We start from the raw sequence: 25,286 nt of genomic DNA on the forward strand, positions 1-25,286 counted from the left end.
GCAATGCCTTAGTTTTGGATGGATAGATCGGCCTACGGTAATGCGTCAAACAGTTCACAGTCACAGTGAAACGTGATGAGAGGTATAACTCGCCAGTATAAGCTAGACGCTGTATACACAGTAAAGTTGTCAGGCTGCTGAGGGACTGGCGAGACCCCCTTGAGTTTGAAATATTAGTCAGCCACAACAACACAGGCACTCACAACGTGTTCAGCTGGACGTGCGTTGTGCACACATGGGATACTTGCTGTCAACAAATTACTCATGCACAGTTAGGGCTGTATTTTATTGTCGTAAAATGAAACATGGATATTGTATGGGAGTGTGTCGGTAGAGGCTTGCCACAGGCAGTTGTATTTATAATCCAGGTTTGGGGCTTCACGTGGACAAGGAATGCCCTATATTGAGTATTAACTTAATATACCTATGTGTGCATATCCAGCCAACACAAGCATCTGAAGATACTCAGTGTGGTGTGAAACAGACCGATGAACCTACTTGTGCCTCTAGCTTAAGGTGAGGACGTTTTTTATTGAAGCCAACGTTTTATGTTGTTTTGAGATGCACTTTATCAGGCAGGCATCTGTATGTTGTGTTTGGGATTACACTTTCTCAGTATAATCATAGCATCTCAGAGGCGTGCATGTAGTACGTGATCAGAACCACCTGTTGTCTGATAGTGGAAGCAGGGACCAGAGTGGATTAGATCGTTGACTTTGTGTGCGGGCGGTTAGGTGACTCTGAGAGTGTGGGTTCGAATCCCGGATGGGTCACAAGCCGCCCCGCCCAAATTACAAGAATATGTACTTTACTAAGAAGCGTAATCCAATATGCAATATAAGTGACATTGTTTATCTGTATACTTTCTGCAGTGAGTAAATATGTTGGTTGGTTGGGACAGAACTTGACACAAACAAATATTTATCCCCGCTTTAGTTTTCTGTTCAAACCATGCAACATTCTGACAATCATCAATTAGTTCATCAGTTGCACTGCACCTTGCCACAAACAACGACGTATATCGAGTACCCATGTAGATCGTTTTACAACACGCACAACAGACCGACAATCTCCAATTAGTTCATCAGTTGCACTGCACCTTGCCACAAACAACGACGTATATCGAGTACCCATGTAGATCGTTTTACAACACGCACAACAGACCGACAATCTCCAGTTAGTTTGTTGCCAGTTGCACTGCACCTTGCCACAAACAACAAAGACGTATATCGAGTACCCATGTAGATCGTTTCACAACACGCACAACAAACTGACAATCTCCAATTAGTTCATCAGTTGCACTGCACCCGCACCTTGCCACAAACAACGACGTATATCGAGTACCCATGTAGATCGTTTGACAACACGCACAACAAACCGATAATCTCCAAGTAGTTCATCAGTTGCACTGCACCTTGCCCCAAGCAACGAGGTACATCGAGCACCTCTGCAGATGGTTAGATAACATACACACACCGATCTGACATTGATATATTACCCCTGGCGTGCTGCACTTGCCATAAACTATCTCACGACTTGTGGAGACATTACTGCACAAAATGTAACCCTTGGGATATAGGTGTGTCACTGCTGTTTAATATATCAAATGCAACAGTTATTTGAGTACCTAGTTCATTTGGAATCGGCTATCGAATACTCAAAATCCCACGCAAATCTCAAAACAAGTAACCATAATCTACTAAATCGTGTATTTGTATTTTAAATTAAGTGCTCTTTGAGAGAGCGTTATGTTTGTTCAACATTGCCAATGTAGCGTTTTAGCATCTGTTAAACGTCAACTGAATGTCAAAACAACGGGTTTTGAAATCATTGGCCACCTGCTGCAAGTCTCCACGGTTTCTGCTGGGATGTAAGGGAACACATGGTACTACAACCTAACAACAGGCGTCACGGATTCACATCCCTTTTGACAATTGAAATGGGTGAGGTAATCTGGGTATGGTGATATGGGTGAGGTAATCTGGGTATGGTGATATGGGTATTGTGAAATGGGTGAGGTGATCTGGGTATGGTGAAATGGGTGAGGTGATCTGGGTATGGTGAATGGGTTGGGTGAAATGGGTGTAGTTGAAATGGGTGTGGTGATCTGGGTGATGGTGAAGGTGGGTGAAATGGGTGAGGTGATCTGGGTATGGTGATCTGGGTATGGTGAAATGGGTGTGGTGATCTGGGTGTGGTGAAATGGGTGTGGTGATCTGGGTATGGTGAAATGGGTAAGGTGAAATGGGTGAAATGGGGTGAATCTGGGGGTATGGTGTGAAATGGGTGTGGTGAAATGGGTGTGGTGGTGAAATGGGTATGGTGATCTGGGTATGGTGAAATGGGTGAGGTGATCTGGGTAAGGTGAAATGGGTGTGGTGATCTGGGTGAAATGGGTGAGGTGATCTGGGTGGTGAAATGGTGAAATGGGTGAGGTGATCTAATGGTGAAATGGTGATCTGGGTATGGTGAAATGAGGTGGTAAAATGGGTGAAATGGGTATGGTGAAATGGGTGAGGTGATCTGGGTATGGTGAAATGGGTGAGGTGATCTGGGTATGGTGAAATGGGTGAGGGATCTGGGTATGGTGAAATGGGTGTGATCTGGGTATGGTGAAATGGGTGAGGTGATCTGGGTATGGTGAAATGGGTGAGGTGATCTGGGTATGGTGAAATGGGTGAGGTGATCTGGGTATGGTGAAATGGGTGTGGTGATCTGGGTATGGTGAAATGGGTGTGGTGATCTGGGTATGGTGGTGAAATGGGTATGGTGAAATGGGTGTGGTGAATCTGGGTATGGTGAAATCTGGGTATGGTGATCTGGGTAAGGTGAAATCTGGGTGAGGTGAAATGGGTGTGGTGATCTGGGTAAGGTGGTGAAATGGGTGAGGTGATCTGGGTATGGTGAAATGGGTGTAAGTGATCTAGGTATGGTGAAATGGGTGAGGTGATCTGGTATGGTGAAATGGGTGAGGTGAAATGGGTAAGAGATCTGGGTGAGGTGAAATGGGTGTAGGTGATCTGGGTATGGTGAAAATGGGTATGGTGAAATGGGTAGGATCTGGGAACTTGAAATGGGTGAAATCTGGGAGGTGAAATGGGTGAGGTGATCTGGGTATGGTGAAATGGGTGAGGTGATCTAGGTAAGGTGGGGAAATCTGGGTAAAGTTGAAATGAGGTGAGGTATGGTGAAATGGGTAGATGGTGAAATGGGTGAAGGTGATCTGGGTATGGTGAAATGGGTGATCTGGGTGAGGTGATCTAGGTATGGTGAAATGGGTGAGGTGATCTGGGTATGGTGAAATGGGTGAGTGATCTAGGTATGGTGAAATGGGTGAGGTGATCTGGGTGAAATGGTGAAATGAGGTGTGAGGTCTGTGGTAAATGGGTGAGGTGAATGGGTGAGGGAAATGGGTGAGTGAAATGGAACCATCTGGGAAATGGGAAAGGTGATCTGGGTATGGTGAAAATCTGGGTATGGTGAAATGGGTGAGTGATCTGGTATGGTGAAATGGGTGTGGTAATCTGGGTTAGGTGAAATGGGTGAAATGGGTGAGGTGAGGTGAAATGGGTGAGGTGATCTGGGTAAGGAGCTAGAAGTGGTGAGGTGAAATGGTGTGGTGATCTGGGTGAGGTGAAATGGGTGAGGTGATCTGGGAAAAGTGCATAAATGTGAGTTGAACTGGGCCGGGAAAAGTGAGGTTGAACCGGGCGAGAGGTGAAATGGATAAGAAGTCATGGGAAAGGTGACCTGGTTGTGATTGTTTTAGGTGAATGGTAGAAAATGAAACAAATGGGAAGTAAAATAGATCAGGACTGAGTGGATAGGTTTGTACATGGGTTTCACACATTGTATCAGAAGTGGGGATCAGAACCCGCGTGTTCAGCGTAACAGAGCGAACCCCTGGGCTACCTCCAGCATACAAATGGATGAAGCTTAATGGGTGAGGTGAACTGGAAAGGTGAAATTGTGAGGTAAAATGGGCGAGAGGTGAACTGGAAAGGTGAAATGTGTGAGGTAAAACGGGCGAGAGGTGAACTTGAAAGGTGAAGTGTGTGAGGTAAAATGGGCTAGAGGTGAACTGGAAAGGTGAAATTGTGAGGTAAAATGGGCTAGGAGGGAACTTGAAAGGAGAAATTGTGAGGGTAAAATGGGCGGAGGTGAACTTGAAAGGTGAAATTGTGAGGTAAACTGGGCGAGGTGAACTTGAAAGGTGAAATTGTGAGGTAAAAGGGGCAAGGGCTGAAATGGAAAGATGAAATGTTCAGGTAAAATGGGCGACGTGAACTAAAAAGGTGATGTGGGGGAGGCAAAAAATGTTAATACATGACACTTATATTGCGAGAACACCGTCCAAATGTCTGGGTGTGAATGATTTATTTGGACATTGTACATCAGGATGAGAGCATTAAGCAGCCTGACATCCACGAGCATGAATATAGTGGTAACAGAAGAAAGGTCATGACTTGAGCCAGGGCCATAAGGGGCATGTTACTCAGCCTGGTGTGATGCAGAGGGCGCAGTCGGCAAAGCATATCGAGTGCCCATACATACCAAAGTCAGTGGGTGAGTTTAGTTTTACGCCGCTCATTCCAACAATATCATAGCAGGATACACCAGAAATGGGCTTCACACGTTGTACCCATGTCAGGAATCGAACCCAGGTCTTTGGCGTGACAAGCAAACGCTTTAACCACTAGGCTAACCCTGCCACCACCCACCCCCACCCCGTCCCAATCCTTATGAAACGTACCTTCGATTCAATCATAGTATCTTACTGCCATTCTGCCATATACATTGTTTGCGTTAATATCTTTACGACGAGGACACTGAGTGTTGACATTGTATAAACTTTCATCTGAACAATATTCGCCTACTTGTGTAACCTATTGTGGGGTTGTACACGTGACTTGGTGTACGTGTTCAGTAACAACGGAGAGTGTTGAGAGTTTGGCACGTGCTGTGTTGAAAGCAGGTCGATCAGACTACCAGCCCCGACTCAGCATATTGAGAAATCTGAGACACTTATATAACCGGGGTAGATATCGGGTCAAAACGCTGTCAGTGAGGGGAATTGGCTGAACTTAAGAAGTTAGTAAAAGGTGAAATGGGTGTGGTGATTAAGGTATGGTGATATGGGTGAGGAGACTGGAGGTGGTGGTGAAATGGGGTAGATGACGGTGAAATGGATGATGAGTGAGTGAATGCAGGTTATACGCCGCTTTTAGCTATATTCCAGTACATTATGAGGATGACAGGGTCCTGGGAATGGGATTCATACAATGTACCACACACATTGAATAGAATGAATAGAACAAGGTGTCTTTGCGTAGCGAATGAACGCTTTAACCACTGAAAGGCTTCCCCCATCGCCACAAATGGTGAGGAGAAATCGGATGAAGGAAAATGGGCAAGGTGAACTGGGAAAGGTGAAATGGGTGAGAGCACTTGGTGAGGTACCATGGGCAAGGTGAACTGGGAAAGGTGCACTTGGTGAGGTAAAATGGGCTAGGAGGTGAACTTGAAAGGTGAAATTGTGAGGTAAAATGGGCGAGGTGAACTTGAAAGGTGAAATTGTGAGGTAAAATGGGCGAGGTGAACTTGAAAGGTGAAATTGTGAGGTAAAATGGGCGAGGTGAACTGGAATGGTGAAATGTGAGGTAAAATGGGCAGAGAGGTGAACTGAAATTGAAAGGTGAAATGGGTTAGGTGGGAGGTAAAATGAATTGAGAAATGGGAGAGGTGAACTTGAAAGGTGAAATTGTGAGGTAAAATGGGAGAGGTGAACTTGAAAGGTGAAATTGTGAGGTAAAATGGGAGAGGTGAACTTGAAAGGTGAAATTGTGAGGTAAAATGTGAGTGAAAATGGAGGTGAGAAAGGTGAAATTGTGAGTGAAATGGGAAGGTGAAATTGAGAAATGTTGTGGTGGGGGGTAAAGGTGAAATTGGCGAGTAAACTGGGCGAGGTGAACTTGAAGGTGAAATTGTGAGGTAAAATGGGACGAGGTGAACTTGAAAGGTGAAATTGTGAGGTAAAATGGGCGAGGTGAACTTGAAAGGTGAAATTGTGAGGTAAAATGGGCGAGGTGAACTTGAAAGGTGAAATTGTGAGGTAAAATGGGCGAGGTGAACTTGAAAGGTGAAATTGTGAGGTAAAATGGGCGAGGTGAACTTGAAAGGTGAAATTGTGAGGTAAAATGGGCGAGGTGAACTTGAAAGGTGAAATTGTGAGGTAAAATGGGCGAGGTGAACTTGAAAGGTGAAATTGTGAGGTAAAAGGGGCAAGGGCTGAAATGGAAAGATGAAATGTTCAGGTAAAATGGGCGACGTGAACTAAAAAGGTGATGTGGGGGAGGCAAAAAATGTTAATACATGACACTTATATTGCGAGAACACCGTCCAAATGTCTGGGTGTGAATGATTTATTTGGACATTGTACATCAGGATGAGAGCATTAAGCAGCCTGACATCCACGAGCATGAATATAGTGGTAACAGAAGAAAGGTCATGACCTGAGCCAGGGGCATAAGGGGCATGTTACTCAGCCTGGTGTGATGCAGAGGGCGCAGTCGGCAATGCATATCGAGTGCCCATACATACCAAAGTCAGTGGGTGAGTTTACTTTTACGCCGCTCATTCCAGCAATATCATAGCGGGATACACCAGAAATGGGCTTCACACGTTGTACCCATGTCAGGAATCGAACCCGGGTCTTTGGCGTGACAAGCAAACGCTTTAACCACTAGACTAACCCTGCCCCCACCCCCACCCCGTCCCAATCCTTATGAAACGTACCTTCGATTCAATCATAGTGCCATTCTGCCATATACATTGTTTGCGTTAATATCTTTACGACGAGGACACCGAGTGTTGACACTGTATAAACTTTCATCTGAACAATATTCACCTACTTGTGTAACCTTTTGTGGGGTTGTACACGTGACTTGGTGTACGTGTTCAGTAACAACGGAGAGTGTTGAGAGTTTGGCACGTGCTGTGTTGAAAGCAGGTCGATCAGACTACCAGCCCCGACTCAGCTATTGAGAAATCTGCGTGACACTTATATAACCGGGGTAGATATCGGGTCAAAACGCTGTCAGTAAGGGACTTGGCTGAACGCCCAAGTTGGGAAGGTGAAATGGGTGTGGTGATTAAGGTGAGGTGATCTGGGTAAAACGACCTGAATAAGGGGTAATGTAAAACAGATGAAAAGAGTGTGTTGAACCGGCTGAGGGAGACTGGAGGTGGTGGTGAAATGATGACGGTGAAATGGATGATGAGTGAGTGAATGCGGTTATACGCCGCTTTTAGCTATATTCCAGTACATTATGGCAGATGACACCAGGAATGGGATTCATACAATGTACCACACATTGAATAGAATGAATAGAACAAGTGTCTTTTGCGTAGCGAATGAACGCTTTAACCACTAGGCTTCCCCCATCGCCACAAATGGTGAGGAGAAATGGATGAAGGAAAATGGGCAAGGTGAACTGGAAAGGTGCACTTGGTGAGGTACCATGGGCAAGGTGAACTGGAAAGGTGCACTTGGTGAGGTACCATGGGCAAGGTGAACTGGAAAGGTGCACTTGGTGAGGTACCATGGGCGAGGTGAACTGGAAAGGTGAAATTGGTGCGGGTAATATAGGCGAGTCGAACTGGAAAGCTGATATGACGTAAAGTGGGCAAGGTGAACTGGAAGGGTGATATGACGTAAAGTGGGCAAGGTGAACTGGAATGGTAATGTGGGGAAGGTAAGATATGCCAATACAGGAGGACACTTATACACTTGCGGGAATACTGTTGAAATGCCTGTGTGTGTGCCCATGTGTGAATCGAACCCGGGTCTTCGGCGAGACGAGCGAACGCTTTAACCACTAGGCTAAACAACAACTCGCTCCCACCACCACCCCACCCCACCCCCATTCCCGTCCTAAGCGTTATGAAACGTACCTTCAATACAATTATAGTAACTCTTTCTGTCATACTTATATATATTTGTTTGTCTCATGTTCTTTAGGACGTGGACATCTGTCACGATGAGACTGTATGTTGACACTGTATACAATTTCATCTCAACAATATTCCCCAACTTGTGTAACTCTTTGTAAACTTGGTACACGTGACTTGGTGTTCGTGATCTCTAACAACGGCAGTAGACGTGTTGAGACTTTGGTTTGTGCTGTGTGGAAAGCAGGTCGATAAGACTGTGTGGGTCCAGAGGATTCAACTTCCAGCCCCGACCCAGCTATTGTGAAATCTGCGTGACACTTATATAACCGGGGTAGATATCGGGTCAAAACGCTGTATGTGAAGGAATTTGGCTGAACGCCTGTTTGTGACAGCTGCTTCATATCACCGCGAGTCAGTCTGAAGAAATACAGGTCTTAGATGTTGAACACTTTTGCAAAATGAACATAAACAATTTTTAAGGAGAGAGACGAAACGCCATTAGGAAAATCTGAGTGCCATGACGCTCTTTTCTTCTTTGAGTAAAACAGTATGCGATTACGTTTGTGTCTTCTTCTTGTGCCATACAACGACGCCCTTCTCAATGGTGGGTAAACAGAAGGCAAAGACGTAAAGACAAATCACAGTTACGCTCTGCTTCCTTGTGTGAAAACGTTGTATATATTATATATTATATAACAGCACACAATAACGCTGTTATATTCCTTGTATAAATGAGAATACAATGACGCTCTTCCTCCTTGTGTAGAATAACATCAAATATAATTCTCATCTTTTATGTGTATTTCAAGTTGTCGTTTGTATAAATGTATACACATAAACATTAATTATGCAACACCCGTATTTTCTCACACTGAGAAACGTTAATGTAGCGTGCATATCATGTGTCCGAGATTTCCATACCATATGAGTTTCGTAGTGCACAGAAATAGTTGAGGCGAAACATAGCCAGAATTATATAATCTGGTTTATATGAAGATGGTGCAGATTTGGAAAATGACGTCATTTCATGCAAAAACATTTCGAATTCACTCTTCTTGTACATAGAAAGCTGTCAGTACCATGCACACATCTTGCTCACGGAATGTAAGAATATTGTCTTGTAGGTCTAAACACTGACTTTACTTCAGTATCTTGTGAAGTCTCCCTGCACACGAACAACTGACTCAATGCGCCTCCTCATTCCTCGGATCAATCTCCGGATTTGATTCTGTTCCATTCCTCATGAAAAGGAGCAGTCGATTCATGGAGATTCTAGACATGTGGGTCTCTCTGTCGAATCGCGACGGCCTAAAATGCCCCACACATGCTCAACAGGATTGAGATCTGGACTCATGGCTGGGCATGGCATGGTTATAGGTCCCAACAGCATGAAAATGTGACAGGACGTCCTCTGTGAGGCCTAGCATTGTCATTGATAGAGATGGGTCTTGTGGCTGGAGGATAACTATCACAATGTGGGACAACAACCCTCCCATGGATCTCCTGTTCATACCGAGCCCCATTAAGTTTACCACGAATGCGGCAACTGCAACCCAGGGGAATGCATCCCCTTACCAGGACGTGCAGGGAACCATAACCGTGTTCCTTTATCTCCAGACACGTGTGGGGCGGTGGGGTAGCCTAGTGGTTAAAGCGTTGGCTCGTCACGCCGAAGACCCGGGTTCGAATCCCCACATGGGTACAATGTGTGAAGCCCATTTCTGGTGTCCCCCGCCGTGATGTTGCTGGAATATTGCCTAAAGCGGCGTAAAACCAAACTGAGTCAGTCAGTCCAGACACGTGTATGACCAACCACCATATGCAATAAGAAACGACTCTCATCGAAACACTGAAACCCATGATGCAGTGTTCCAGCGAACACGTTGATTACACATGGCACGTCATGCTACTCTATGAGTTGGAGAGGCATGATGGGTCTTCTGGCCTGTAATTTGCTTCTTTCAGCCGATTCCTGATGGTCCTTCAGGGAATTGCTCTCCCTGGTAGCCATTCTTGCCTTAACGATGTGCTCGAGTCCTATGAACGGTGCCTAACAGACAGGCAGACATTTTATTCAGTAATAGGCCACTGGCCCAAAATACATTCATAAATATGATAAGAAGTTACATGCGTTTTACATAAAAACATGAGAATCTCTTATTTTCCCAACATTATATAAAAATAGGCATAAATTATTTATAACATTTATGTTTGTTGAAGTCATTATGTTTATAAAACTGTGTTGTGAAATAGGATGCTTCAAATATTTACCCAGAAGCTTATTCCTTATATCTAGGTAGGCTTTACAATAAAGTAAAACATGTATTTCATCTTCAACTAAATGAATATTAATTTTGTAGCAAAAAGGACAGAATCTTGAATCATAAGGGACATTGTTATATCTACCGGTCTCAGAACTAAGTTTAAATTTACTGCATCTAAATTTTGTTAAACATTTTTTTAAATATGAGGCAATACCTAAACTGAGATAAGTTTTAACATTCAGGAGGGACTTGAAAAGTATATAATTAGAACACTTGGTTGTATTATGTAGGGATGAGTACTAATCTTGTGAAAGATTATCAGACAATCTTTGCTTAAAAACAGAAATGAAACCATCAATATCAATATCTGAACGGCGCCTAACAATTGTCAACAATACTCTATTCTCTCTTATGTTGTCTTACGGGGTCTGACATAATTGGTAACCATGTAACCAACTTGATGTCCAATTATTCCGCATGCCTTGCAGCCTCTGAAAGGTATGGTACTGAATATTCAGTCCAAACTGAAAGGAGAGAGCGTGACATCTTTTCAGTAAAAACGTGATTTCCACAATGTTTGAGTATGACATTGTACGAGCATTGCGCATATATCATGCTATACAGCAAGATGAACAATGTTATTAAATCATACAGAAAAATGCCCTGTTTTCTTAATTATAGGTCTATGAATTAGGTGGTGCTTGATTCATTTCCATATGTTTATAATTGAAATAATCACGAAATTGCACAATTATTTCAGAAAAAACTATAGTGTCAATATATTGTCATTTCAGAATGACGACAGAAAAGACAGCACAAAATGGACTACCTGTTCCGAAAGTGGATTACGAACTGGAAACAAAACCGGACAAAACTGGCCTATCACGGAAACATCCGAAGTCAAATGCTGTGGACACAGAGTGTGGTGTTTCGGCATGTACTCCTCACAGCCTCCAGCGCTGTGCGAATATTGTAGCGTTCACAGCATCGGCGGGCACTGTCTCACTTTTTCTTCAGACTTTGTCTACATACATCGCCACTCAACTCACCTCCCTTGAAAAACAGTTTGGTTTAAGCAGTACAGACAGTGGATTCCTCGTAAGTTGCAATGACATCGGCTTTCTTTCGACAGTTTTATTTTTCAGCCATTTCGGGAGAAAAGGACACATACCTCGAATCTTGGCAGTAGCTGCGATCATCTATGGACTGTCAGGCATTGCTTGCAGTCTGTCACAATTCATTCAACCAATGTCTCTACCAGTTGGCACCAGTGGCGGTAATTCTTCGTCAGAAAACGGCGATGAGTACCTGTGCACACAAGAAGGAAGTAGAACCAGACAGAACGAGACATGCTCAGTAGACGAGTCACGTGCTTCCGGTTCCGGACAGTGGGTAACATATCTCATCGCAACGAGTCTCATAGTTCAAGGGATGTGCAAGGCGCCCAAGACGCCGCTGTCGGCGTTATATATCGATAACAACGTTAGCGACAAGAAAAAAACAGGCTTGTTTTTAGGTGAGCAACCATATATTTATATTTTAATAAAATATTATAAAGCTGAATGTGTGAGTTTGTTTGTTGTTTAACGCCACACTCAGCAGTATCCAAGCTATATGGCGGCTGTCTGTAAATAATCGAGTCTGGACCAGACAATCCAGTGATCAACATCACAAGCATCGATCTACGCAATCTGAACACGATGACATGTGTCAACCAAGTCAGCGTGCCTTAACACCCGATCCCGTTAGTCGCCTCTTACGACAAGCATGGGTTGCTGAAGAATGGGTGAGAGTAGTTTTAACCGGGAGCATCATCCTCCGGGTTAGAGTAGGACCTGTGCTGGTCATAAGACCAAATTGATGAATGGTGGTTATTTGTCTTCGTACCCAGGAGGCGTGAATCGTTGTCCATAATGTCCATTGCAGACGTGTGTGTTCAAGACTCGATTATCTGCAGACCGCCGCCACATAGCTAGAATATTGCTGAAGGCAGCTTTAAACAAACAAACGTTTACACAGAGGAGTCTCATCTATGACCAAGCAGTTTGAAGACCGTATACGGTAGACTTTGGTGAAACAAATTTGGTGAAATTGCAAGAAGAGATGGCATGTGTTCTCTCGATATTGTAAACTTTACATATTTCATTTCTGATCATGTCGAATCTTGGTGTACAAGTATATGTTCTTATTTTAAAGAGAGTAAATTTGACAACTGTTATCAGGAGATTAAGGACATCGTTCTTTTTTTCAGAGAATCCAAATATGATTTTCTTCTTATCGATATTCAATGTGATATCTGTTTTTATTTTGATCCAATTGGAAACTTGGTTCCATATGTTTCTAGATTTTGGACAGTCGTAAAAGAGATGAATTCCGCTTTCTGGTGCATTTTTACAAAATGAGCATAACTTACTCTCTACATACCCCATCTTAAACAAAAGTAGGTTTATAGACAAGATTCTATGCACTAAAGAATATTGGAACCATCTACAGTCTGAGTTTGTGTGAGCTCGAAATATAATCTTTTGATATGATTTCCATTCTTTTTCACTTATATCTGTTTCAAGTTCATCTTCCCATTTCTTTTTATAGCTATACATAGAAGAGTCTGAAATTGCAATAAATATATCCTAATATGTCCTACAGCCTTTTTAGTTTTAAAGATGTCCTGTATGTAATAAGGAATAAATGGTAATTCAAGTGTTTCTCCAAATGATATGTTGTATGTTTTATAATATTGTTTGACTGCTCCTACTAGGCTTGCATATTCTAAGAAGTTCGTTTTTTAAGTGGTTTCTAGTTTGCTCATGAAACTTTTGATATGTATAGATTGTTCCATCAGTATCTATCAAGTCATTTACATATGTTATGCCTATTCTAGCGTAGTGTTGGTACACGAATGTTTTTTTATTCAAGAGAATTTGTTCATTGTGCCATAAACATTGCGATAAAATATCATTGCCCTGAACAACTTTTATTTTTCAATGACGTATGGAGGCCCCATGCTAAAAGAAGGTCTTTCCAAAAACAGTTGTTGTTTTTTATTTATAACTCTTTGTTATATAAATCTTTCTCCCTTCAGCAAGATATCTTGTATCTTTTGTGAAACATTGTAGGAAACGATGGCAGTCAATTTAGAGTCTTTTAAACATATTCTTTTAAACTATGCAATTTTTTTGGGCATTGATAGTCTGTTTTATGTCGGGCATTCTTAAACCGCCCTCCTCATATTTTTGTTTTATGATATCACGTGTAATCTTATCAGGTTTGTTATACCATACAAAGGAGAAACATAGTTTTTCTAGTTTGTTAATAATGTCATTTGATGGGTTGGGTAGGGCGGAGAATTAGTGGTTTATTGTTGGCATAAAATTATGATTTCAGGATACGGTAGACTTGTTTCTGTGTTCAGCTCCCGATATGAGCACTGGCAAGCCCATTCTTCGAATCCACCAACTCAAATGCGCTGGTTCTATCCGAAAAGGGGCGGTGGGGGAGCCTAGTGGTTAAAGCGTTGGCTCGTCACGCCGAAGACCCGGGTTCGAATCCCCACATGGGTACAATGTGTGAAGCCCATTTCTGGTGTCCCCCCGCCGTGATGTTGCTGGAATATTGCTAAAAAGCGGCGTAAAACCAAACTCAGTCAGTCAGTCAGTCAGTCTATCCGAAAATCGATAAAACTGTTTTTGGAATCAATTTACAAACATTTATCTTATTTGGTTGAATGCGCTTGGTCTGGCTGTATACCTACAATGCATTTGTCAAACTATTTCTTGAAGTTTACCTCAGCAAACAAGGAACTGATGCAACTGGAGAATTGGGAAACATCACAATGTAGATGATATCCGGGTACATCCTTCGCTTAACATTCGCGACGAAGCATTCATATTCAAGCGATACGACTTATCAGATACGTATGTCATGACGTTAACGCTATCTTTCTGATAAAATATTTGAAGAACAAAACAGTACTTTTTTAGTAGTATGTAATTCTATAATCAGTAAGTATATTTTGATGGGATGGTATACAAGAACGGTTGCTATTGTTTCTTCATACATAAAGGTTGCCCAGATGTCATTAGTACCGCTGTGATATAGCCGAAATTCTGTTGCCAGGGCAACCCGTAGAAGCGTATTTTGACATAGTCTAAAACATTATCACTTTCATCTTTGTACAAGATAATTTCATCTACGCTGAACATGATACTTACATTTACGCAAATGAACTTATAACCTTCTTATAACGTATTCCTTACGTACGAGAAAGGTCAAGAAAATAGGAACCTAACTGGCCACCAAGAATGTGTCTCTAATGCCAATAGTATATATCTTGTGTTCACAGGTGTGATAACGACACTGACGCTGTTCGGCCCTGCCTTGTCGTTTGCAATTGGAGGTGTATTCAGCAGGGTTCCAGTGGACCTGAAGGGTACAGTCGCCCAATATAATCTCCACGGAGAGAGTGAATGAGTGTGTGAGTGTATGAGTGAGTGGATGTGTGCCTGTGTGAGTGAGTTTGTGATAGAATGAGGGAGTAAATAACGCCCCAGTCAGTAATATTCAAGGTAAAGCACAGATTGATTTTGTTACCCTTCGCTGAAGGTCCTCAGTTGTCATCCTCGACAAACATGGAGTGTTTTTCCCAACACGATTTTCGTATATGATGACAATGATTAAGTGAGCAAGTGAGTGTATATATACGATAGACTATGTTCCAAAGCTTAATGCCAGTCAAGGTCTACCTGTAATTATGTATGTCCATTTCTAAACGGAAATATTTTCTCTGCATGTATCATTATCTACAAGATATCGAAATTTCAATAAGTATGCGGTATCCGGAGACAAGATGATTTTGATTCAAACTTGCTAGGATCGTCAATTTACCCAAGCCTCGCTCGCTTTTCTACAAGATGACGTCTTTAAGAACTGCCAACATCGAATTGCTGAGTGCTGAAAATGTGACGTTGATGTAAGACGGTGACGTTAGATCAATATCATCCCCAGACACGTTACTAACGCCAACTGACCCTCGCTGGATAGGGGCGTGGTGGATGGGATTCTTGGTATTTGGCAGCCTTGCCGTGGTGCTGGCGCTCCCTCTATTCTGCTACCCCCGGAGACTGAAGACGTCCTGGAAAGAGAAACAAGCTGAGGCGGATGCTCAAGAAAGCAAAGAAGAAAGTTTCTATGAAAAGATTAAAGGTATGTATGGTCCGGCGGAGGGAATCCATGTGATTTTGGGTTTGATTTGAGGTGTTGATCGTAGGCACAAGGTGCCCATAGAAGGTGTGTTTGTGTTTGTGTAGAAATTGTGTGTTATTACTTTTTGGTTATTTAAACTCAAATCTGTGTTGTTAGTTTGGGTATAGAAACTCTGTGTTATTCTTTGGGTGTAGAAACTCTGTTATTAGTTGATGTATCGAAACACTGTGCTATTCCTTTTTGGGTATAGAAACTCAATGTTATTAGTTTGGGTGGAATAAGACATATCTAACACTAAATACATAAGCAAATTGATTTTCTTAGGTCATTAGAACAAAATCCCTATACTTCCTCATGCTTGGATTACCATAATTATTGAGTTTTGAAAAACTAACCATAATAGAAATACCCCTCTGATAAGTGTAAATTGGCACGGCTCCCACGGCCGAAAGCTACGATTACACAATGCCATTTAGAAAGTGGTCAAATGCAACATGTGCTATATTTGGGATGACACTTTCTTAGTAAAGTACAGATTCTAGTACTTTTTGGGGTTGGATCCCATCCGGGATTCGAACCCCCACCCTCAGAGTCAGGCACCAAATCGCCAGCACACAAAGTCGGCCGCCTAACCCGCTCAGCCACCGCGACTTCCACAAAAATGGAAGTGTTATCCCAAATATAACATATGTTGCATGAAACCTATTCACATTATCACGACAATCCATCGTTTGAAAATACAGTCATCAGCAAGGAAATAACAACTGATAACGTAATACAAACAAGGTGAGCCAATTTCCCAGTACAAGCGATGTCTCAAGATAGTCAGTGTACGTGTCAGTCTAGCCCAGGTCAGGCGTGTTTAAAGTAGGTCAGGCATGTTTAAAGTAGGTCAGGCATGTTTAAACTAGGTCAGGGCTTAACTAGATACGGCATGAGCATAAGAGGGTCGTGACAACAATATATAATTTCAGACGGGGACAACACATGCTTGTACCTCTTGACTCAGGGGTTTGGTAGCGTAGTGGTTATAGTGTTTGCTCGTCACGCCGTAAACCCTTGTTTGATTCTTCAACTGGTACAGTGTGAGCTATGGTATCCTATAATTGCCATCGCGTGAGCAGACCTTACCTGATGTTCACCTCAATGATGCTAATATTGCTTAGAGCGGCGTAGAACCATATTCCCTAACTCGGTCCATCCATCCGGTGTGTCACGCCGAAGGCCCGGGTTCGATTCCCTACATGGGTACAATGTCTGAAGCCCATTTCTGGTGCCCCAGAAAAGTAAAATACCTTCGCTAGCGAGAGTTGCACCTATGCTTGTGTGGTTACCATCAGTCAAAGGTCAAGCAAAACGTTCAGGGTTTTATTTATCATGATGATATTATTGTTTGTTCCGACTCATGTTTATCTCTACAGATATGGAACTATATATCTACATGTTCCTTGTCCAATCCCACGAAATTAGCTGTCATTCATTTATGTCAAGGTCAAGTACCCGTGTCATAGTGGCATTTTTACTTTCTCTTGAATATGACAATCAGACAATCCAGTGATCACTTGTTACAGACCTGCCGGTGTCAGTGCTGCGGGTCGTACGGAACCCAATCTACACCTGCTCCTTGTGCGGCATCATTTTCATCAACTTCACCGTGGGCGGATACGTCGCGTTCGGCCCAAAGTACATGGAGACGGAGTTCGGGATTCCATCGTGGCAAGCTAACGTCATACTAGGTACGATATGCTGAAGTAGTAAGCTAACGTCATACTAGGTACGATATGCTGAAGTAGCAAGGTAACGTCATACTAGGTACGATATGCTCAAGTGGCAAGGTAACGTCATACTAGGTACGATATGCTGAAGTAGTAAGTTAACGTCATACTAGGTACGATATGCTGAAGTAGCAAGCTAACGTCATACTAGGTACGATATGCTGAAGTAGCAAGGTAACGTCATACTAGGTACGATATGCTGAAGTAGCAAGGTAACGTCATACTAGGTACGATATGCTCAAGTGGCAAGGTAACGTCATACTAGGTACGATATGCTCAAGTGGCAAGGTAAACGTCATACTAGGTACGATATGCTCAAGTGGCAAGGTAACGTCATACTAGGTACGATATGCTCAAGTAGTAGCAAGGTAACGTCATACTAGGTACGATATGCTGAAGTAGCAAGGTAACGTCACACTAGGTACGATATGCTCAAGTGGCAAGGTAACGTCATACTAGGTACGATATGCTCAAGTGGCAAGGTAACGTCATACTAGGTACGATATGCTGAAGTAGCAAGGTAACGTCATACTAGGTACGATATGCTGAAGTAGCAAGCTAACGTCATACTAGGTACGATATGCTCAAGTGGCAAGGTAACGTCATACTAGGTACGATATGCTCAAGTGGCAAGGTAACGTCATACTAGGTACGATATGCTCAAGTAGCAAGGTAACGTCATACTAGGTACGATATGCTGAAGTAGCAAGGTAACGTCATACTAGGTACGATATGCTCAAGTGGCAAGGTAACGTCATACTAGGTACGATATGCTCAAGTGGCAAGGTAACGTCATACTAGGTACGATATATGCGTCATAAGGTGGCAAGGTAACGTCATACTAGGTACGATATGCTCAAGTAGCAAGGTAACGTCATACTAGGTACGATATGCTGAAGTAGCAAGGTAACGTCATACTAGGTACGATATGCTCAAGTAGCAAGGTAACGTCATACTAGGTACGATATGCTCAAGTGGCAAGGTAACGTCATACTATGTACGATATGCTCAAGTGGCAAGGTAACGTCATACTAGGTACGATATGCTCAAGTGGCAAGCTAACGTGTCTCTGTCCTGTTGTATGTGTTCCCTCTGCAGTGCACTAGTCTGGAATATTTGACAATCTTATAAACTGAACTTGTAAAAGTAAGTACTGTTATATATCAGATAGAGTCACAGGTTGAAGTTGCTGTCTGTAATATTAGTTCCTTTATAGAAAGTGGCGAGGGAACGAAATGTGCTCGTGTCTTCAGAGATGTTCTGTTGGGAAAAATGTTAAATCTTCGGGGGGTTTTCAACGTTATTTATTCAAATAATATCGGGACCATCCCGTTCTACTTTCACAGGCGTACAGGCCGCTGTCTCCCTGGGTCTGGGAACATTCATTGGGGGATTCCTCACGTCCAGGTTCCGCTTGAATCCATTGGGGTGCTTGAAGTTTATCGTGGGGGTGTGCACTGTGGCTGTTGCTCTGGAATCTTTGAACTTCATCTTCGGCTGTGACAACACGCAAATCAGAGGACTGTTAGTTCAACTTTACTTCTTATTTTATACACTAACACCTTTGTTTGAAAAATATCAATAACACTGCTACCACAATGTGCACAACTTAATACCACTGTTTCCACAAAGTTAACGTGTTAACATTGCTTCCACAAACTAAACAAACCAATAACACTGTTTCGACAAAGAGTGAGTGAGTGGGTGAGTTTAGTTTTACGCCGCACTCAACAATATTCCAGCTATATGGCGGCGTTCTGTAAATCATCGAGTCTGGACCAGACCATCCAGTGATCAACAGCATGAGCATCGATCTGCGTAACTGGGAACCGATGACATGTGTCAACCAAGTCCGCGAGCCTGACCACCCGATCCCGTTAGCCGCCTCTTACGACAAGCATAGTCGCCTTTTGTGGCAAGCATGGGTTGCTGAAGACCTATTCTACCCCGGATCTTCACGGGTCTTCCACAAAGAGAACAACGTGTTAACAATGTTTCCACAATGTGAACAAAGTAATAACACTGCTTCCACAAAGAGAACAACGTGTTAACAATGTTTCCACAATGTGAACAAAGTAATAACACTGCCTCCACAAAGAGAACAACGTGTTAACACTGCTTCCACAACCTGCAATAGCATATTAACAGTACTGCCACATGATTTCTGCCATATTAATTCTTAATAACTCATCACTTTATTACAGTCAATACTCGAAACTGTTTGCACCGTGAAAAACGTGGAGAGCAAACACTAGTAGTTTATACTGACAGTTAACTTAAGGAGGTGGTTCGAATCCCGGGGTGTGGCTTTGAAGGTGGTACTTGTTGTTACCCTGGCCGGTGCTCGAAATTAAGGGTATCAAAGGAGAACTGGCTCGGCTCGAACGCAGTTTACCTGAGGTAACTCAGTGGGCTAACACTAGATAACCTGCATTTGGCCTGGTTGTAACATGTTACCACACAAACATGTGCATACGCTGTGCTATAAGTGCAATACTCTTTGATGAGGGTATAAACCTGTTTCACCTCACTTTATTAAAACCCTAATCTTTTTCACCGTCTTTTCTTTGTAATCACACATAACATGATGCAGCATTTTGAGAACTTACACGTTTCTGTAATAAAACCGTTACTATGAATGGAGCCAGTATATGCCGGGTTTTACTTGAGCGACATTAATAGTTTCGTTTCGTTTATTTGTAACATTTGTTTGTGTTTTGTTTTGTTTTGTTGCTTTTTCTGAGAAGGTTTTTGTATGGCATTTCTATAGTCTAAACAAGAACATCCTGTCTTCTGGTAAAGCTAGGTTTTATATACTTACATTGTTATGTTTATGTTTTATGTTAAAGGTTGCCAGGCAACACAACGGCTGATTGTGATTGTGAAGGAGTCAAGTTTCTACCTGTGTGCGGTGATGTCTCAGGAGAAACGTATTTCTCGCCGTGTCACGCGGGATGTCGCGTCCAAAACGAGACAGTGGGTTGCTCATTTTGACTGCCAGCATTCTCTCTGCCTCCCGCCCAGACCCAATATTTAATAGTTCATAGTTTTAGGGCTGGCTAAAATTATCGATAATCGGAAATATCGGTTTTTTAATAAGCTGTGAAATAACATGTCACCACTCACTAGTGACGTGAAATATATTCATTTCTTTCAGACATATTTGCTCAAAGCTACATCTCCGATATGTATCGATAATCGATCGATTTTAGTTAACTATTATCGATCTTTGTGATCTATATCGAGAGGCAGCCCTACATTACTTCTAAACGTAGAATAAATTTATCTCTGTGCATTCTTGATCAACTATTTGAATATTCATTTGGATTGACTGTACCACACTGCTATATCTACAGGCTTATGTCGACTGTTCTATGGAGATGGGGGGAGGCGTGACGCCAGGCCAGTGTGACTCCGGTTGCCCCTTCCTCTACCCGTACGTCATCACGACGGTATTCTACGGCTTGGTGGGGACGCTGTCCATCATCCCGGCTTATATCATCATGCTGAGGTACAGGGGTTGATACACAAATAGAGTACTTCCTGTTTTAGACGAGACAAAATGTCTGTCCCAAACCTTCAAGGATTCGTTTATTGTAGCCTCTCTTGTTACTATGAACCAGCTAAATATGACTGTTATCACACAGGTATAACTATTTATAATTATACTATTATTATACTATTTATACGATTTATGAAATTAATATTAGGTCGAAGACTTACCTCTATTTACAGTCCCAATTGGAATCTGTTTTGGTGGATCATCTTAACTGATAATTCTTTGGTGTTCACGTATTCTACCATACATTATGGTTCTCGATGCTATTATTTACAGGACTGTAGGAGACGATGATAAAGCCATGGCCATTGGGATTCTCAGTTTTTGTATATCCCTGCTGGGTAAGTGTGTTGGAGGAGTGAATGTTCATCTACTATTGGTTATGGTTTTAAACCGCCTTTAGCAGTATTTCTGCAATATCACGGCATGGAGCCCCAGCAGAGAGTCCTTCCATCAGTGAGAGTGTTGAGTGGGGTTTGTTTTTCATTTTTACAAGTTATGTTTTGATGAGATGAATTCCTAAAGAGGGATACTTTTTAAATATAATTGTCCCTCGGGGTCTAGTTTCTTAACTGAATTACTTAATGCTACTTGTTTATTAAATTCAAGACCATTATGTGTAGAAAGATTCCAGCCTTACCGTTGGCGACTCCCGTGCGGGCGGTAGGACACTATGGCATTATATGATCTGAAAATATATACCGAAATTACTGAACATATAAAACATGTGTCGACCTTCCCAGCATGGCTATTTTGATGAATGATATATGGAACACTATTCGGTGGTCAGAGGCTATGTTGACAGGCGGGCTTGATTTTCACACGATACCAGAAATCAACACAAGTCACTACCCTGAATCGAGCTGATCACTTGAACTTGTTGACAACCTAAATGGTATCTGCAATGCCATACGCAGTGGAGGTCAACAAGGGTCAAGTTAACAGAACAAATTGAAATAGCCTTATCTATATGATTTCATCTCTCTGGTCGCCTCTCTGTACAAACATGTCATTTACCTAAGGAGCAGATGACCGGTCAAGTCAGTCGACAATAACGCAATATTTGAAAATAGTCTTGTTTCACATTACCGCCCAAAGCAAAAATTCTACCCTAAGACTTTTATTTTTTTTACACTAGAGAAAATGCAACTTTGACTCTCAAAATGTGCATGTATTTTTCACAGTTCTAAGTTTGTATTTTTTATCTGAGATAAGAACCCGTGAAGATCCGGGTTAGAATTGATCTTCAGTAACCCATGCTTGTCTTAAGAGGCGACTAACGGGATCGGGTGGTCATGCTCGCTTTTTTTGACTGGGTTGACACATGTCATCATATCCAAATTGCGTAGATTGTTGTTCATGCTGTTGATCCCTGGATGGTCTGGTCCAGACTCGATTTTTTACAGACCGCAGCCATATAGCTCGAATATTGCTGAGTGCGGCGTAAAACTAAACTCACTCAATCACTATCTGAGAAAAGGTGTAAATTTCCATAGACATCAAAGGGTTTGGGACATATAATAAAATGTAATATAAATATAATTCACCCGCCCGACCCATATTGTTTTGAAAAAGTGATGAGAAATACCAATATTTTATGTGGCCTAACAACTGGAGTATTACAATTCGGATGGGAATTAGTCTCTATGCTGTTAAACTTTTTGACAAATGATGAGGTGATCTGGTGAAACAGCAGAGAGGCACAGCTTGGATGTCACTGGATAACGACGACCTGGCAACCAGCCTAACTCTGGGGAAGGCCAACATACTAGGACTCACTCCGGTCAAACCTGGTCAACACCAGAAACAACTCGTAGCCACTCTCACTGTCTCTGCCACGCCCGTTGATCGTAGGATCGTAGAAGTAATAGTTAAAACATGTTCCTGAAACGTTCCTGCTGTTGTTCAACATAGAGAATGAGAGATTTAATTCATTTCTTGAATGATTGTGAAATATTAAGGGTAGGCATAAATCTCAACCCTTTTATCATCCAGGTTTCCTTCCTGCGCCAATAGTTTATGGCAAAGTGATCGACACGACCTGCACGCTGTGGAACTTCACGTGCGGCACGCGGGGCTCGTGCGCCGTGTATGATATTGTTGATCTGCGAATGAAGATAATTGGCATGAACGTTGGGCTGCGTGCTACCTCGGACCTTGTTTTCATAATTGCGTTTCTGATTGCCCGGTTTGTAATAAAAGAAAAGGAATATTCTTCTAGCAATGAAACATCCGACACACGACTGTGAGAAAGACGTCCTCTTTGACTGATTTTATTTTGGTACGTTGCATTTGCGTTTTTGGCACTTTCGTTGTTGAGGGAAATTTTCTGAATAACAATTTTTTAATACTTTGGCAAAGATCTACGCAAGTATAGATAACGTTTGTTAATATTTATTGAAATAAGTCAAAAGTATTTTAATCATTAAGTGTGTGAATATATTGTTTTGTACATCTCCATGTTCATTTGTTGATTTAAGTGTGCACTGGCCTCGTTTAAACAACTCATTTTCATATTTGCGTCCTTGGGAGATCAAGAGATGTGCCAAATACATTTTTAATTGAAAGTGTATTTAACTTTGATATTTTTGCTAATAAAATACATGAGTACTGTTTTACATCGTTTGCCTCAAGTTTCAATTTGTTTCGGAAAGCAAGCTCAACTATTCGCTGATATTGAATATGAAATGTCTTCAGTTACTTCTAACATATACACGCGAGCATAATTCAAAACCACTGTATACAAGATCCAACGCCGATATATGATTAATAAACACCACCTAATCTGGACCCAAGTTAACAATGAGGATCGGTCTTCAGCAACCCACGCATGTCGTAATGGACGACTAGTATTAGGTGGTCATGATCGGTTGACCATGTCTTCTTATCCCAATTGTGTTGATCAATATCAATCACTGAATTGTCTGGTCTGGACCCTACTGTTTATATGCAAAATCGATTGATTTTTCGCGGATATCAATAGCGCACTGCATTTTACTACCGCTTCATTCATTTTCTGCCCCAGACAAAACGAATATATACTGACACACATTGAAAACGCAAAACCAAATTCAAATGAGGTAAACTTAACAAACAACAACACTTGGATGAAAATTGTTCTACAGTTATGTTGAGAATTTCATTGTGCTTCATTTTCATAAAAAAGGATTGAAGGAGTTCCGCCAATATGACTGACACGTCAAGCGTCACACACAGACCCCCCTTACGTCCGTCATTAGCGAGTGTGACCTCCCTGAGCCTGTACACATGCACGGAGTCGACGTGGCATGGATTCGCACAAACGTCGAACAGGTGCTTGGGGGATGTTCTGCCGCTCTTGTTGTAAAGCCAGGCTCAACTCAGCGACGTTGTTTGGCTGACGTTGAGGTTGACATTGATGAATCCGGCGGCCAAGCTCATGTTCATGTTGCTGCCTGTAGACGCGTTGTCTGTCATCTGCAAATGACACACAGAACCTGGACCCATTGAAAAACACCCACTGGTTGGAGATTCATGGTGGTTGGAGGCTATGTTGTTGTGCAAACAGGAGTCTGTTGACTCGATGACGTTGCGTAATGACGTTTCCCGATATGGCCCCTTAGTGCCACAGCCTGCAGACGTCAAATGACTGTCATGGCGCTGATGTGGCGTCCTTTACGTCCTACGGTGTTTCGAGGTGAGTTTGCTGCTGTCTGAAAGCGGTTTCTTTGGAGAACTCGTCGGATGTGCCGGTCTGGACGTGCCGTGGTGACCGGATTTTGTCCTGGTAAGGGACGGTCACAGACGCTTCCAGTTTGCTGATGACGATTTTGGAGTCTGTTGATGGTGGATGGGCTCACTCCGAAGTGGTGGGTGACCACCAACATCATCCCGATAGCTTGTTCCCTCTGCTGTTCACTGAGCCTTTGGCATTTTGTGACTGCTAGTGAAACGGTTGAACCATAGTGCCTTTTAGGCGTCCAAAACCTGGGTTTGCATGTGTATGTCATGATAATCATGCACCCCAACAAGGTCCAAGGAATATGCCAAAGTTGTGTTTTCATGAACTGTACCCATGCCAGAAACACGAAAAGGGTTCGAACCCAGATGTGCATATGGTTTTATTCGGCAACCTCACATCACTATATTTTCGTGTGGTAAATGAAATTGCTTCACAAAACTTTGTTAGAAATTGCCAAAATGGGTTTTGCGTTTTCAATGTGTGTCAGTATATTTACAACAATATCGACATCCACATTACAAAGTACTGTACCCTAGATATGCCAAAAACACGACACGTTTCTTATTTCGAGACCTGCTCCGGTCTCCTCGAGGAAAACATGAGTAATTGAGTTTGGTTTTACATCGCTTTTCGCAATATTCCAGCACGACAGGGGACACCAAAAATGGGCTTCACACATTATAATAAATAATAATAATTCATTTATATAGCGCCTAGTATCCATCTGACTAGTTGCTCACTGGAAACTGTAATCAGAATGTGATATCATTACCAATTGCACCCATGTGGGGAATCGAACCCGCGTCTTCGGC

General features: G+C 42.4%; 1 protein-coding gene across 1 annotated transcript; it reads left to right on the forward strand.

Moving 5' to 3' along the window:
• Window positions 1-44: 44 nt before the first annotated feature.
• Window positions 45-23,368, forward strand: LOC124281215 (solute carrier organic anion transporter family member 2A1-like). The gene is made up of 10 exons (XM_046717237.1): window positions 45-516; window positions 11,012-11,733; window positions 14,560-14,646; window positions 15,222-15,419; window positions 16,991-17,155; window positions 18,541-18,718; window positions 20,044-20,170; window positions 20,551-20,705; window positions 21,030-21,094; window positions 22,749-23,368. Exons 2-10 carry the CDS (start codon window positions 11,013-11,015, stop codon window positions 23,000-23,002), a joined length of 1,950 nt encoding a protein of 649 aa, XP_046573193.1. The 5' UTR covers window positions 45-516; window position 11,012; the 3' UTR covers window positions 23,003-23,368.
• Window positions 23,369-25,286: the final 1,918 nt, after the last annotated feature.

Source organism: Haliotis rubra, unplaced genomic scaffold (genome assembly GCF_003918875.1).
Source record: "Haliotis rubra isolate DU_JTF1 unplaced genomic scaffold, ASM391887v1 Scf280, whole genome shotgun sequence".
Lineage (NCBI taxonomy): Eukaryota > Metazoa > Mollusca > Gastropoda > Lepetellida > Haliotidae > Haliotis > Haliotis rubra.

Coding starts and splice junctions, on each gene's coding strand:
- LOC124281215 (XM_046717237.1), top strand. CDS start 11,013: ATGACGACAGAAAAGACAGCACAAAATGGACTACCTGTTCCGAAAGTG. Junction 17,156..18,540: donor GCAAGCTAACGTCATACTAG/GTACGATATGCT, acceptor CTACTTTCACAG/GCGTACAGGCCGCTGTCTCC. Junction 18,719..20,043: donor AACACGCAAATCAGAGGACT/GTTAGTTCAACT, acceptor TTTATGTTAAAG/GTTGCCAGGCAACACAACGG.